At 43.7% G+C, this 17,292-nt stretch overlaps 1 protein-coding gene across 1 annotated transcript; it reads right to left on the reverse strand.

Moving 5' to 3' along the window:
• Positions 1-8,931: 8,931 nt before the first annotated feature.
• On the reverse strand, positions 8,932-16,430 carry COQ2 (coenzyme Q2, polyprenyltransferase; the record flags this gene model as incomplete). The annotated part of the gene is made up of 7 exons (XM_080631471.1): positions 8,932-9,443; positions 11,836-12,024; positions 12,472-12,605; positions 13,508-13,593; positions 13,856-13,977; positions 15,942-16,108; positions 16,217-16,430. The coding sequence occupies 7 exons, from the start codon at positions 16,428-16,430 to the stop codon at positions 9,288-9,290; spliced, it is 1,068 nt and encodes a 355-aa protein (XP_080487597.1). The 3' UTR covers positions 8,932-9,287.
• Positions 16,431-17,292: the final 862 nt, after the last annotated feature.

Below are 17,292 nucleotides of genomic sequence, written 5' to 3' on the forward strand. Positions count from 1 at the left end.
GGTCCCCTTCATGTGCGGCTTCTCCTGGTCCATGAAGTGGCACTGCAGGAAGACAGGCAGTCAGCTGCAAAGCACTCCTCTCTTTGCCACAGCAAGGCCAAGAGCAAAACTCCTCAGTAGCCAGAAAGAAGCATGGCAACCAGTCCAAACCTGTAATGCGTTTTTCCACACAGTAAGAATAAAAGATTATTTCTGAGGAGGCAATGGAAAAATTCAGCTGAAATTAATATTCACCAATTTAACATGCATTACAGTAAATGTAATTTTGATAAAGACTCAGGAGTCTTTAAAAAAACCCCACCTCTTCCTGAATATCTTTTTGCTTTCTCTGCAGCGAACAAAGAATAAATTATGTGGTTTACCATTGTATTTTACAGGGACATGGCAAGCAGAAACTAGTTTATTCTATTCTATGCTGGCACAAACCACATACAGGCATTCCCACCTGTTCTTCGTACTACTTGAAGCCGCTCCACCACACAACTTCAAACAGTGCTGCAAACAAGCAGAGCCACCTTCCCCAGTACACTGCCTTTGTACTATTAGTTATACAAAGCCTAGTGTCTTGAGTGGCAAAAAGCAGGTTGTTCATTAACAGAGGGTCCACTGTAAGCTCACTGGTGTGCAGGTCAGGGGTGGCTGCTTGGTAGGAGGGTGCCTGGGGGCCTCTCTCCAAAGCTGTGGTCCCACCAGCCCTTTCGAAGGGCAGAGTAACAAGCTCAGGGTTTCATTTCAGATGCGGAGAAGGGCTTCTACGTATGACACTGGTTTATCCCAGTGTCTCCACTCGTTTGATGGAAAAGCCCCTCTCACCCAGACCGTGCCTCTTTCCCGCAGCTTGGAATGACTCAGGTGAAAAGGAATGACTCAGATGAAAGGGAAGTCCTTGTAACTATAAAAGCCAGAGGAGAAAGGAGCTGAGCAAGCGTTGGGGGAAATATTCACAGCCCTTAGAAAAGTAGCTAAGGGTCAGGTTCACATCTCATCGAAACCTGAGTGGCTACAGTTGGTACAAGGAGAGAACTGTACCCTGCCCATGCCTGTGTGTCTCTTGTCCTTCCCATGGCAGGGGCAGTGCACGCAGGGGAGTGGGTCTGCTCGGCTGGCTCATCAGGCACAACATAGTGCTGGGGTTATGGCTGGAAGACACCCAAACACGAAGTCCAGTGCACAGCAGGGAGCTCACAACTGGGGCCAAGGGCCCCATATCCTCATATATGTGGCTCATGCCAAGCACATCAGACCCAAAGGAAAGTAACAAGAAAGTGGTTTCACATCCATCTGTGATCACATGCTGGCTTTGCGCAAAGATTTGTCACAAGAGGTTTCACGCAGCCTGGTTGGGCTGCTTCCTGCGCTCATCTTCTGTTACTTCTCAACATCCTGTAAGCTACTCTTCCTCCACTCAGATTTACTGGAAAATGCCCCCTGAGAATCAGACTTCATCTGAGGAGCTCACGAGTTATAAAACAACTAAGGTAAAAACCAACAATCAAATCAGACTAGTTCAGTTCATTAGTTTTCTAAATTAATTCTCTAACTCACACATTCACTTCACTCGCACCCATGCACAAGCAGAATAACTACCAGAGAGTGTGAGTGTGGTCCTCCTGTCCCTATCCTCATGCCCAGCTGGTGGCTGGAAGCAGGAGAACCCCAGAAGTGTGGCTACCAGTTCCAGAGGCTTTTTTGGGTAAGCTGACCTGTGTCTACTTTCCACCTTGGGCATGTGCTCTATGCCATTTCTATGGCCTCCCAAGAGTTTTATCCCAAGCTGCCTGCTGCTGCCACCATGCTGCAGGGAACAATGGATCTTCCCTTCTCCTGTCCCTTGTGTCCAGCATACATGATGCCCTTGTTTTAACCTGACGGTGCTGCTCTCAGCATACACGAGGAACACGTTAGCCCAAAACCTGACCTGAGTGAGCAGCCACACATCGTGCACCACAAAGTTAATCCAACATTAACCATGGTATTGGCAGAATGACACCCAGCACACTTTGTAACAGAATTTGACATGCAACAAGTACTTTTAAAATGTATTAATGTTACTTAGTAGAATAAGTTGTGCTGCGGGTTAAAAAAGGCCTTACTACTCAATAGCAAAGATGCTTTTTAAGACAGGTGAGAGAAAGCGATCTGAGAGCTGGGCTGGATGATGTGCAAGCAGGGGAAGCTGTGTAGCTCCACACCTGCTGTGTGCACATGACCATGAGTCCTCCTTGAAGGAGAACTTTGCTCACCTTCAGTTCTACGGCAGTCTTGTTTCTCCCCTTATCATGTGTGCACATGATGCCTCTTGTGTATGATGGGATTTCTTCCATGTGACTTATGCAGCACGCAACGCACTCCTCTTGATAGCCTCTCATGATAGTTCCCTATGTGTCTAACCTCCAGTTTTAGGAAGTACCTTCTGACTTACCTTGGTGTAAATAAATCAGTACTGAGTAGCTCAAACTCTTGAAGTCAACTTTTTTGTCATCCCCCCGCCCATGCATTGCTATGATTTCTTGAGCAAGGCCTGAAGACAGAAGATACAACAGTCACCACCTTTGCACCTCATCTGTAGCAGATGGCTTCCCTGCATGGATGTCCCAACATCTCAGAGGACCCCTGACAGCACAGCATCTCATGACTGGACTCGGAGACACACAAAGGACTGAGAGGACTCTCCCCAGCCTGCCCAGCATATTAAAATGGGTGACTGGTCCCTGGGCTGTGCTGGCTGCAGAGACAACCCTTGCCAGGTAAAGACCCAACAAAGGATGAACCTGCCGGTGCCAGAGCCCTGCTTGGGGTTCAACAAGTGGGTCTTTATCATCTGTCACCTGGGAGAGGATGTATGCACTCCAGCAACACCAGACCTTCAGCCTGTCCTTTACCCCACCAAGTGATACCATAAAAGTCAGCAAATAAAACTCTCTAAGACTTGCATTGGAATCTTAGAAAGCAGTCATTCCTTATTGCAGAGCTGGAGACACGGAGATCCTTCCACCTAGCGTTCTCAAAAGCAGGAATTGTATGACAGTGATACATACATATTCATTAAATTTCCCAAGAAAGTCCTATATATATTTAAATCATTTCCTGGAACTCATGAATAACATTCCTCTTTTACCAGTGTTTTACCAGAATTTGCTTCAACAGGGCTTAGGCCAACACCCTTTGTTCTATCTTGCTTACAGAGACATCTATTCTCCTCTTAGTTAAACATTTCCTGTTACCTAAATTGCTCATCACAGAATATATAGAAGACAGCTCAGTTCATTGCCTGCCAGGCTTAGCCCACTCCGTAAAGATTAGCCCTTTATGGTCTGAGCAAGTTGAGTATCACAAGAGCAACCTCAGCCCTATTAGCATCATGGATAATGTGCTTAGACAGACTTGGATTTCTGCCCTGGGTCTTCATCCCAAGCAGGAAGGAGACAGGAGATCTCCCAGCCCCTCTCTCTGTCAGACACTGTCAGCATGACACCCTTTACAGTGACCTGCCAAATCTTTCATTTGTTGCATTACTATCTATGTCTGGTGTCATGCATGGGGAAGTTTGGGGGGTGGGAGAAAAGCATCATGCCAACACTATGCAAATAAAGTCTTTAAAGTCCCTTCCAACCAATGCTTAAATAAAGCACAACAGTAATGCAGGTACTGCCAAGAATCACGTTATGGTGTACACAAAGTCTGCGCTTCATTTTTCTCTGCAGTACTTTTATTTCCATTTACATATTTCCTGTAAAAGTGGTTAATAGCATGACAGCATTTGTGGGGAAATAAGCACTGATGAAGCTGGAAAATACATTTGACATATTTGGTCATGCTACAGCATGACATCCAACACAGGTCTTTCCATTAACCAGCCACTTAACACTGTTGAAGTCTTTCCTCAGAACAGTTCACTCATGCTGTACATGAGCTGTTGCCTGCAGGGTTAACTTGGAGGCAACATGTTTTCACTTCAATATACTTTTCATTCAGAGCTGAACAATACTTTGATGCCAGTCCAGGAAAAAAATCAAGGCACTGTAATGGACAGGCAGTTCCCTTCTCCCCCTGCCCTCTAGGCTTGCTAAAGGCTTGCTTCTGTTATGCAGCTAAAGCAACATATTTGTATTAGGTATTTCTCCTTGTTACTCTGCCTGTCATAGCCAAGCAGCTTTGCAATTTCAGTGACTTGTGTTCTGCTGGTGTAAACATCCAGGGGTGGGTTTGGGGGGTTTGGTTTGGTTGGTTTTTTCATTAGGGCATGGATTTTTCTGCTTGGTCTTCCAGAAACTAAAGCTGTGTTTATGGAAGTTTTGAACCGGCATTTGAAGACTGTTTCTGGTTGGCAGTTTTGTTTTGTTTTCAGTTGTATTAGACCTCTTCCTGCTTAGCTCAAGCAAAACCACAATGGACACAGCTACCACAACAGGTCCAGCTGCCTGGCTGGGGGTAGGACAGTGGTGTTTTTTAACCACCACAATTCAGGAGAAGTGCAAGCAAGATTTTTTGTCATTTCCTTTGTAATTCTGGTACTGTACCTAGCACACACTGTGCCAAAATCTGCTCTGGCCTTTTGCCTCCATCACAAACTACAGGGAACCACTGCAGGAAACTCACCTCTCCAGTATGCCAGGAGCTAGCACCTTCATACCCATAGCCTTCAGCTAGTATCAGAGCGTCACATTATCTATGGCTGGTTAACATTCACATTTTTCTTGTCAGCTTTGCTTTCAAGCGGTTTGGAACGGTTCTTCTCTCCGTGGTACTGGCACTGTGGTGTGTTTAGAAATAAGAACGGCCCTTGCCCTGTTTTCACCAAAAGGGGAAAACAAAGAAGCACCCACAAAATACATTCTCCCATTTCTGAAGAACTGGTTTGCCACACCAGCCCTTCTTCACATCAGGCTGTGCTTTCAGCATCTTCCTTGAATACTGGCTAACCACAATGCCATGCTGCTACAGGTGAAGGGTTACCTTAGTTTTCAGCCATGTTTTTAGTGACTTCAGCCCACAGGGTGCTCTGATCTTTCCACACGCTGGCACACCTTTCTGACCTTGAGTAAAGCCGCCTTCTTGTTTCCATGTCATGATACAAGTGAACTACAGACCTGGTGACTCCCAGTGGCTGGACTGCCTTCCAGTCACACTGGGTGTGCCATGTCCTGGGTCTGTGCTGTTTGCACACCACAGCTCCTGAGCTAGGTGCCTGCAGTGCATACTTTCCTGAAATCAAAGGGATGGAAAAACCTGACCCCCTTGCATTAATGATAACGTATTTACCAAGAATCAACCATAGAATCACAGAACAGTTTGGGCTGGAAAAGACCTTAAAGCTCATTCAGTTCCAACCCCCTGCCACAAACAGGGACATCTCACACTAGACCAGATTGCTCAAAGCCCCATCCAACCTGGCCTTGAACACTGCCAGGGATGGAGCAAACACAGCTTCCCTCGGCAACTTGTGGCAGTGTCTCAACACCTTCATAGGGAAGAAATTTTTCCTGGATTTTGCTAAGAAATACAAGAACACAGAATCATAGAATAGTTAGGGTTGGAAAGGACCTTAAGACCCTCAGGTTTCAACCTCCTGCCATGGGCAGGGGTACCTCACCCTAGACCATGTCACCCAAGGCCCTGTCCAACCTGGCCTTGAACACCACCAAGGATGGAGCATTTACCACTTCTTTGGGCAACCCATTTCAGTGCCTCACCACCCTCACAGTAAAGAATTTCTTCCTTATATCCAATCTAAACTTCCCCTGTTTAAGTTTGAACCCGTTACCCCTTGTCCTATCACTACAGTTCCTAATGAAGAATCCCTCCCCAGCATCCCTACAGCCCCCCTCCAGATACTGGAAGGCTGCTATGAGGTCTCCACGCAGCCTTCTCTTCTCCAGGCTGAACAGCCCCAACTTTCTCAGCCTGTCTCCATATGGGAGGTGCTCCAGTCCCCTGATCATCCTTGTGGCCCTCCTCTGGACTTGTTCCAACAGTTCCATGTCCTTTTGATGTTGAGGACACCAGAACTGCACACAATACTCCAAGTGAGGTCTCATGAGAGCAGAGTAGAGGGGCAGGATCACCTCCTTCGACCTGCTGGTCACACTCCTTTTGATGCAGCCCAGGATACGGTTGGCTTTCTGGGCTGCGAGCGCACACTGAAGCCGGCTCATGTTTAGTTTCTCATCCACCAACAGCCCCAAGTCCTTCTCTGCAGGGCTGCTCTGAATCTCTTCTCTGCCCAACCTGTAGCTGTGCCTGGGATTGCTGAGACCCAGGTGTAGGACCTTGCACTTGGCTTGGTTTAACTTCACAAGGTTGGCATTGGCCCATCTCACAAGCACGTCGAGCAAACAGCAAAATTCAAGCATTTTTCACCTTGGATGACCCTATAGCGAGTCCCTCCCCCTGAGTGAGTGTGAAAGCTCCCATGTGCTGAGTCAAAGATGCAGCCCCACCACAAAGGGCTGCTGATGCCTTGGCAACCTTTGCCCATATCCCGCAGGACCTAGCACCCCTACTGTGTACTACTACTCCTGCACAAAGAGCTGGTGTTGCTTTGATACACTTTTCTACAAAGTACAATAGGAGCGCACAAAGGCAAGCATTTGTGTTGGTTACAGCCTTCTGTCTCATTGAGCAACTGCCAGCACTTTTGTCTTTGCAAGGCACATTTGACCTTCCTGCTACCTCCAAAAGCATTTATTATCTCAAGATCCTGCAGAAGAACACTTGGAAAAGGAAGGGGAGTAGAAACTTCCAGAGGACAATGCTTATCTGTGCAAAAGCACACTAGCTAATAAGCAAGCTGCTACTTAGAAATATGTGTATTTGAGATTTATTTAACAGATGGTATCTAAATACAGCAGAGAGTGGCTTTGTGAAGTTTTGGAATAAAATAGCTTGGGAATGGAAGAAGATATGCACATATACTTGCCAGCAGATACAAACAGGGTTTTATCCAGGAAGTAGTTCAGCCTTTGTCTATTTTGCACTTAAAAAGCGACTTCATTTTTCTATGTACAAATCATAAAATGCTCACGCAAATGACACTATTATAGCCTAGAATCTAAACCATTCTCCGTTTCTCAGGCTATGAACCTAACATACAGCTATGGCTTATCTTTGTAATATGCATTTTGAGATGAATTTGGAAAACCCCACAGAAAACATGCAATGATTTTAACGTTTAGGACATGAAGACTGCTTTTATAACTTGAATTTCTACTCTATTTAGCTACTCCTCCTACTCCTTCTCATTACAAGACAAATGCTTGTGGCACATTGTCATTGGACAAAGGACACCACTAGGTCCAAAGCACTCAAAAAATACCAAATCTAAGCTACTTACTTCTAACATGTTAAGAACAGATTAATAACTTTTGCCACAACCTCTCTAAGGTAATGTTACAAGTATTAAGAAACCGATTTATACCAATTACATCTCAAAACTTTTTTATTACAAGTAAATGCCTTATAACCAAAGTTCAGCACAAAGCTGGATGCATCCAATTCTCCCTCTACAAAATGCAACTCATAATTACTCAGAAACTTATTATTCCTAATTTTTGAACTGCTTTTCTTCAAAGTAATACTTCCTCCACCCCAAAATCATAAACCCTATTGAAGAATTTCTGTGTAAGGACCAAGAAGGCCCTAAAAGCAGTTATGCTTCCTAACATTTTCACGTAGTTGTCTTATATGCAGTCAGGCTGAAAAATCTACTCTTTCTAATTTGCTCAAAATGCATTTATCATCACTGGTTTAAATAGTAGAAGGGGAAAAAACCAACTTTACAAGGCGTGTGTTCAAGAAGTGTTCAGAACACACAGGAGTCTGTTCCAAGGCCCCAAAAATGTTCTGTGACCAAAGCCATTGACTCATTCTATGCTTTCTCATTGCCGTGCAACAGGAACTTCTTCACTTGTTCACCACTGTCAGTAATGCAAAACTAAGTTAACAAGCCTTGAATGCCTGACTCTGAACTGCAGTGTCCAGCAGATATATTGGTTTAAATAACCTGAAAACGTAATACCCATCCTCAGAGCTAGAGCAGTACACAGCTTTTTTTTGGTGCCGCTGGACACACAGTTGTGCTACACCACTCAAGGAGCAGAGCAGACATTAGGAAAGCTTGTGGGAATACCATAGCGAGTTTGGCAAACAAACACTCTGAACCACCAAAACACATCCCCACATACAGGCATGCACAAAGCCACCTTGCATTGCTTGCCAGTGCCTACCAGTTTGTGAACTGAGATAAACTCCACCGTATCATTCTCCCAGAAGAGGCTTGTCCATTGCTCCTTCCACAGAAATTAATTCCTGAATATGCCATACAAGCTCTTTAACACCCTGAGTCAAAGAAAAGGTTAACTATAGTGCAAATCACATAACTGGGTAAGGATAAACTGGCTGAAAACATGAATGGTTTGGAGCAATGTATTTGTTAGCTTGCAGTTGCTATTTTTATTGTTTATAGGCATCCTCCTATAAAGAACTTCTTCCTGTAAGACTACAAATAAAACCAACAGCCGTAAGTCAAAACAAATACAACAAAAACCTGAAAATAAAAGTGAGGATCACTTTGCACAAGGAACTTGTAGGTCAGGGTAAGCCACCAGTCACGCACACTTTGCAACAGCTCTGGGCTGCTCTGTTTTCAAGTCAGAAATCTGTGTTCAAACCGTTCTTGATAAATGAGCTCAGCTCATTCTGTGCAGGAAACTTTGCAGAAGCCTGTTCTTTGCACATGAAAAAGAATCACTGCCAGCGATTACAGCAAGAGCAAAAGGTAATTTTAAATACTTCTCCTTTGACTTCGCATTCTGGACCTCACACACTCCGAGTCCTGACTGCTTCTAGACATGTCAGGATGAAAGTTTTTATTGCAGTTCTTGCAGGCAAAAAGCTCCAACTCAAAATTTATCACAACTGAAGTAACAGAAATCAGAACACCAAACACGTACAGATTTTATTTACATCTGTGTTTTCCCACGTGCTGTCACTAAGAGACATTTGTTTCATGTAAAACCCTGGGCTTGCAGTCTTGAGAGCTTGACAGAAGTTTGCCTGTACTGCACAGGACCAGCACAGCAGCTTCACTTGTTGAAGCTTCTAAGGAGGCTGAAGTCATTTAAGTATGATTAAAACTTACACTGTAGGATAACCTCATTCGCATGTTTTTAGAAACAACACTGTTTTCACCAGCTTTTATAAATAAACAGTATAAAGTAGCTACAGTTATAAGTGTGTTACTTCTTACAGTACTTTCACTTCAGCTGAACTATTTATAGTCATTTCAACTACCTGTTTTCTAAAGGCTCTTTTCCATTTTTTAAGTCTTTTTGTTTCCACAGATTTCCAAGCGCAATGCCTATGAAGAGCAGAACTCCAACAGTACGATTTGAAGCAAATTTCTTCCAGCAGTCTTCAGGTTTGTCTATGTCCAACGTGTAAATCTGCAAAAGCACAGTGTAACATTCTAGCATTAGTCTACAGACTTATAAATGCTTGACACATCACAAGACACAGTAAAGTCTGTAACTTCAAAAACTGAATCTCAAATTCTAAAGTCTACCTTTTGCTCCACAAGAAACAGGAATACGCTATGCTTACAAACGAATTTTTGTGTAACTGGCATCTACGTTTACTTCACAAATTTATTCAACATACAGCATGAAAGTCAAGGATCACATCAGGACACAATTCCCAGACCCTCTCCACGAAGGACTGTATGAACGGCCTGGTGTGTTGGGTTTGACAGTAAAAATTGTAAAAATTTCTGGGCATGTGTTGTGGTTTAAGCCCACTCAGCAACTAAGTACCACACAGCCACTCACTCACTCTCCCTGTGGGCTGATATGAGAACAGTTTAATAATGGAAATAGAGAGAAACATTATTATAATAATGACAACAGCAACAACAATAATAAAATGAAATAGAAGAATATAACGAACAAACAAAAAAGCCCAAGTGATGCACAATACAATTGCGCAACATCTGCTGACCAACTGATGCCCAGCCCATCCCTGAGCAGCTATTAGTCCTTACTTGCCAACTCCCACCAGTTTATACACTGAGCATGATGTTCAGCTGTCCTGTCTGCTCCCTCTCGGCTTCTTGTGCCCCTCCTTACTGGCAGACCATGGGAAACTTCAAGTCCTTGACTTAGTATAAACACTCCTCAGCAACAACTAAATAATTGATCTGTTCTCAACATTATTCTCAGACTGAAACAAAAATACAGCACAGAAAATTAACTCTATCGCAGCTGAAACCAGGAGAGCATGTAAGTCTTTTTGAGATTTTCCTCTGTAGGTAGCCAACTAATTCTTCAATGAGAACTTTAAATAAAATGAAGCCCCCCAAAACCTGCCTGCAGCTTTAAATCTCTGCTGCTAGGTGTTGCTCTATGTTCCGGTAAAGACAAGGTATTGGAGAGCCAGCACTGACTCAGCTAACTGGAATGCACAGGAAGGTGCCCAGCCCTGCCTAGTCACGCACGGCTGTGTCAGTCCAGTCCCTCTTAGCTATATCCATTCAACTCTCTTGCAAAAAAAGAACCAGGACACCTGCAACAACAGCTAGAAGTAAGGTTTGCCCAGCTTGGTAGCTATGTGCTGTGAGACATAGCTAAAGGTGAAAAACCAACCCACACAATGCAGCCAGAGCAAAGTTACTGAAAAGTATTCCTGGAAACAAAACTTGGTGAAAAAGTATTGAGAACGATGACAAGAGGAAGTGTTAAGCAAAATAAATGAAAGGGTTAATGGGAAAGTATCCCCCAAAACCTCAAAACTTGCAATTCAGCCTCTGAAGAAGTAAAACCGAATGTACTGGACTCAAAGAAGTAAAATCAGAATGTATTGGACACAAAGAAGTGAAATCTTCCTTGGAAAACCTGCTCCTCTGCCATGTGTAGTTGGACAGAGGCAACAGGTCTGGGTTTTGATCAAATAATCTGAAACAGTGCCACAAGCTTCTAAGGATGTTGTCCACACCCTTGAGAACCTGTCAGCCCCTCAAGCACAGGAAACTGAAAACACTGAACTGACAAACGAAACCCAAGAGCAGCCAAACCACGAGGTATACCTTCAGAAATGCGAAGTAAATAAAAGATGTTATTTTTCTATCAGTGAACTTCTTGGGTGGGATAGAAATTTGACATCTTCATGACCCAAACTCCTTTGTCTCAGGCACAAATTCAATGAATTAAGTAAAACTTACCCCTCATGCAGCATACTCAGCTTTCTGAACTCAGTCAGTTAAGAACACATTCAGAAATCTTCAACATGAAAGTAAGCATGAGGATGTTTGGCAGAACCGAAAATAATAATTCAAAAAGAAAGCTACTCCGTGGTACACAGAACCATGTGCTCTTGGAAATCCACACAATTGTTGTGCACATTTCACCACCTATATTCTGCATTCTCACTTAAAGAAACCCTACCTGAAGAAAAGTAATTTCCATTTGTGCCAAAACTACAATGTAAGGCCTCTCTGACAATTCAAACTGTACGTGATTGTGCAACAGGTACTGAGGTAGATCTAGCTTGCAGCTGCTACTGGAAACGAAAAGAAAACCATTCCCCTGAGACGACAGCTTAACCTGAGGCAGAGTTTTTGGTTAGGAACAGACTGAAAAACAGTGCTCTACAGTCTGTGGACCAGTGGAGGTCTCTTCAAACAAAAGGTCTGCAAGAGGTATTTAAGTGAAGTAAGCTTATTGTCAGAAGAATTGAGTTTTCTATAAAGAGACTCTTTGTAGTTGGCAAATTGATGGGAGTTGAAAAGCACTCTGATTTCTTATCAAGAACTTCCACACAGAAGAAGCATGAAATCCATCAAACCTGATGTGCTAGGTGAGCCCCTACAGCAGCCACAGCTGAGTAATACGGGAATGTCTGGTCACAATTCATTCCTGCCATGCACAAGCTCAAGAGCATTGCAAGGCTGAAGCCACTGAGCCACTGCTTCGTATCCTTGTTGAACTGTAATGCTGTTGACTTCACACCGATCACGATGTCGTCCCTCTTATCCTAGAATGAAACAATGAATCAGAAACAAAATCACAACCCAACCACTACTTCACAAGGTAAATAAAAAGGGGGGCCTTGCTTAAGTTTCCAATGCTTTTTATTAGGAACCCAATTTAAGTTCACTTGTGGGTCCTTACATTAAAATTGAAATTAGAAGGTTGGTCATTAGAACTGCTTTAGCGGCCAAGAGCTAATACCAACACTGAAGTTATTTATACAATGCAAATGCATAAGCACACAAAGTGCATTATACTTCCAGCTTTCCACCTGATATATAAAACATGTGCAAGCAGACATAAGAGGTCTGAGTGCTGGGGTTTCTTTGGTATAGTTTTAGCTCAGCTGAGGGTAAAGAACTGCAATAGGTTAACACTGCTGTTTGACAACAAAGCTGTAAATTAAACACAAACACACAGTGATACGTAAAATTTTCTACTGCTACTCTACCTGGTGTGCATAAATGGTATCATACACCAGAGTCCACATTACTCCAGCTAAGTACAATGGCAAACACACAGACCATTCACATGACCCTCTGATGGCAGACCAGCCAAGAAGGGCTCCCCAATTAAATGTAAGTCCTAAAACCATAAAAATAGTAAAAGAAAAAAAAGTTACAAGATTGCCAGGAGCTATCTATATTGCACGTATATAATCCACTACTATTCGTTCCAGCGTATATCATATCAGTAGCTTTTTGTACATTACCGACATCTCTATTTTTCTACCACTTATTTTCAGGAAGGTAATAAATACAAGTAATTTGACATTAAATACTCTGGACATACAAGGTGAAATACATACAGCCATGCATTTTCCCCCAACATAATTTTTACTTCATTAGCACAGGGAAACATTTGTACAAAACTATTCCAGCATACCCATACAACAGGTCTAAAGTTACAAAACTTAAATGTCAGTATAACAAAAGATGTTAGTGTAACTGACTGCACAGCAACCAACTATGGTACTTCAAGGCTGAAAATGACAATTTTGGTTGAGAAAGCTGAAGATAGCCCTGGATTCACACAGCTGGAATGTGAAGGCCAAGATTCAAAGATACATTTTAGTAGCTCAACCTGAAATACCAGCACCATCAGTTTCTGCACAGGAATCATTTTAGAGGCTGAAGACTGAAATGCAGGACAAATGCATGTGTAAGAAAGGTTCTGAGATAACCCCAAAACTAAAGCTGATTCTCAAATGTCAAATATTTATTTTCTCACTCCTTTTCTCCCTCTCCCCACTCCATCAAATTAAGGAACTGATTTTTAACAAAAATCCTCTAACCCAAACATCAACTCTTATATGCATTATAAATTGCTTAAGAAGCTTCTGACACAACAGAATTTCATCTATAAGGTATTTTTATTTTAATATAAAGGTATACAAAATCAGATAGCTCAAGTTCAATTACTAATTTGTAAAACACCCCAAAATCTCAATCCAAAGAAAAAAAATAGCAAAAATATTTCCAGCTCACCCAAAACTAACTGTGGCCAATATGTTATTCTCTTCATCAGAGGGTAGGTGACCACAAGAGACAAAGAGGCTGCTCCCAGAATGATACTGTAAAACATACCAAGAGGTTTATCGTTTGCCAGTCTAAAGATCACAAGACACAGTGTAGCATTACAGGAGAGGTAAAGATTACTGTGTAATCTTTACTGTACTGATTAAAGATTACTATTACATTCTTTTACTTTGAAATACAACTCCACAGCTAACAACCTCCTCCCCCTGCCCCCAGCGACTTTTCTGCTGAAAACTCTGTGCTTGACTGTGGACCTAGAATCAAATTTTAAAAAGCAAAACATAACTTATATGTCACCTATAGTAATTCAGACACAGAAGCACACAAAGCGCCAAGCTTAGTTGTCCACCAAGAAAAACAAAGGATTGCAAAGTGGAGATATCTCCAGCTGCCAGAGGCCTGCTTGCCGTCCTCGCCACCTGAAAATAGAAAGAATAATGTTAATACCAAATCCAACATAACACATGCCAATGGATCTTAAAACTAAAAGTCATGCCATTAGCATATAGCAGAAAAATAAACAGAAACAGGTTACAGAATACACAAGATGGAGCTACTTCAACGATACAAACCTAGCATATCTTCACAGACATGAGCTGTATTTCTAAGCAGCAGTGCTTATACTAGAAGCATGCAGGCTTTAAAACCTAGAGCAGGAATAAAGTGCCATTTCTATGTAACAAGGCTGATTAGAAACACTGCAGGCATCTTGTATATGAATTTTATTACCTTAGAGGAAAAAAATAATCAATTAGACTTAAAAACTGAGCTGACTATCGCAATTTCAAGGAGCACTTCTGTGTTCAAACACTTTAAAGTGATTACTATGCAAAATATTGTAAAGATGCAGGACTCCTCTAACACATGTAACCATTGTTAATGACTGTGAAAGGACAATTAATTTAATGCAAGTTGGAGTACAGTGGAGTTTAGAAACTCTGCCTGGAATAAGAAATCATAAAAAGTAAACTAAAAGAATAAACAAATATCAGAAACAAGTTAAACTGAGTTATTTGCCAAAGGTGACCACTGCCAAAAGGGAAAAAATTCCACAGAACCCAAATGTCTTGCACGTTGACGAAAATGGTGTAAAGTCTATTCAAAGATGTTAAAAGTCCAACTTTTTACAGAATACTCTGTAGGCATAAAGTGTTCTGCACATTATTTAAATTCACGTTATTAAAGCAAGTTTTTCAGATTAGGTTAAATGTCAAATTCTGCTGCTGCAGTTTAAACATGCTCTTAACATATCTGTGACCAATTCCACTGCATATTGCAGCCAAACATGGGATGTTTCATTTGAACAGAAAAAAATATTTACTAAAGAATCAGTAACATAAAATGTAAAACCCCAACCCATTATCATCAGCACAAGACAACATCCTGCTACTGACCCAGCCCCTATCACACTTGTTTTAAAGATATCCTTTAAGATATGTAACACTGTGACAGGAACGTCAAACGCTTTACATTTAATCACATTAAGGCATAAATCAATTAATTATATTGAAAAGTCCCTATTACTAATCACACGCCCCACCCTGACAAATATTTTTAGCATACGTAGTTGTTAGTAACCTCCTAACACTAAACCATCCAAAACTGCCACAAAACCTGAACTGATTCATTCACTGCCTTCCCAACAGCACAGATACACCAGTGCTGTAATAACATCACGGGCTGGCTCATTCTCCTGTCTCTCACCAGCATCGAAACCCAAAGCCCCACACCAGAGGAACAATACGGGAGCAGAAAACAGGACAAGCAAACAGTGACGCATCGTCAGGATACTCCCCTCCAAGCCTGCACCTGTGGACATTACAACATCTGACACCGGGCACTGCCTTCTGCTCATTTCCCTCTTCTGAACAAAAGGGAGATGAAAAATACAACACAATGGAAGAGGATTAGCTCAGGGCTGGGCATGACACTCTTAACAGCCATTTTCATGAACAAGTTAAAAATACTCAAGGAAACCCGGCTCCTGAAAATTAAATAAACAAAGTGTTCCTTCGGTAGATCGTAATTAGCAAGTGTAGCCAAAAAAAAAAGTGTTATTTATTTTGTTCTGTCATGCAAAACCGTGTTGTAAAATAAACTTCAAGTACTACCTACAGCTGACAACCACATGTATTTTATCTTACACAGAAGTGCGTGCTCTAGAAGACTTACTACAGCCCTAGACAGAGAAGTGTTATACAAAATAAAATGACTTCTATTCTAGGAGGAGATGTAGACGAATTAGTTGCACACATCTCAGACAGAAGCCTGGAGGAATTACTGAATCTGGAGCCCTACGCCTGCACTCACCACTGGTGATGTGGGAGATGAGTGGACATGTACTTTGCACACAGATCCTGTCAAGCCCACGGGGTCGCTCTACCTTTCTGTCATAGTCGCGATCCCACATGTCGTTGATCGTGCAGCCGGCTCCGCGCATGAGCACCGCCCCGAGGCCGAACAGGGACAGCATGTGCCAGTCGGGGAGGCAGCCGGGCTCGGCCGCCAAGCCGATGCTCCATGTGCACGGCAGGTACAGCAGCCACGTCCCTGAGGGGAGAGAAGACCCGCGGGTAGCCTGAGGAGCGAAACGAGGAGCAGGGGGAGGCGAGTCGCCACGGTTACCGCGTCACTATGGCGGCGCCTCGTCGCGCTCACCGGCGGGCTGGTGCAGCCGCATGAGGCGCAGGTATGGCTGCAGCGGCACCGGCGCGGCGCGCACCAGCTCGGACGCCGAAAAGCTGAGCGGGCGCAGCGGTCCCGGCGGCGCGGAGGGGCGGCGCAGAGGCGGAGCGGCGGCGGCGGCGAAAGGCAGGCGGGCGGCACGGAGGCCGGGAGCGCCCCGGCACAGCCGCGCCAAGAGCGCCGCCATCTTGCCGCCGCGCTTCCGGTGACACATGCGTGAGCCCACCCCTCCCGTCTGAGGGAGTGGGGCCGGGCGTGAGCGGGGTTGGGGGTTGATGTTGCACTTCCTCGCTCCCGGGAACCGAAACCGCTCCCCGCGGCGCTGATGGAGCTGTTTCCGCAGGGGCAGGCAGAGATCAGCAGGAGTCGGTCCTGGCACAGATACAAAGGACAGTGGCCAAGTCCTGGCTCGGGGCGTGAGGGAGGCTGGAGCTTTGCCTGCCGTTAGGCTTCGAGAAGTGAATGCTGACAGATCCCCTGAGGGGGACCGATGGCACAGCAACAGGATGCACACATTTAATAACTCCTGTAATCTGTAGTTGCTGTACCTCAGCACCGCACAAAAAGCACGTGTGCTGGTTTTGCTATTACATTTCTGTGAAATCTTCCATGCTGTTCATTGACATCCCATAGGTGACTGTATATCATCAAATACACCATCATGTTCGTGCATTCTAAGCGTACGTCTCATCTCCTAAAACTTCCCAGACTGTAGTTATGAAAAAATACTGGGATTGTATAGGGCCTTTTGTGCTGGATTCAGTTGGGACAGAGCTCATTTTCTTCACGGTATCTGGTGTAGTGCGGTGGTTTGGATTTAGTCTGATAACACCGATGTTTTAGTTGTTGCTCAGTAGCTTTTTCCCTGATCAAGAAGTTTTCAGTCTCTCATACTCTGCCTATGAGAAGAGGCATGGGAAGCCGTGAGGGAGCAGAGACAGGACACCTGACCCAAACTACCTAAAGGGGTATTCCATACCACAGAATGTCATACTTGGTGTATAAACTGTGGGAATTACCCGGAAGGGACTGATTGCTGCTCAGGGTGG

Source organism: Psittacula echo, assembly GCF_963264785.1.
Source record: "Psittacula echo genome assembly, chromosome: 1".
NCBI lineage: Eukaryota > Metazoa > Chordata > Aves > Psittaciformes > Psittacidae > Psittacula > Psittacula echo.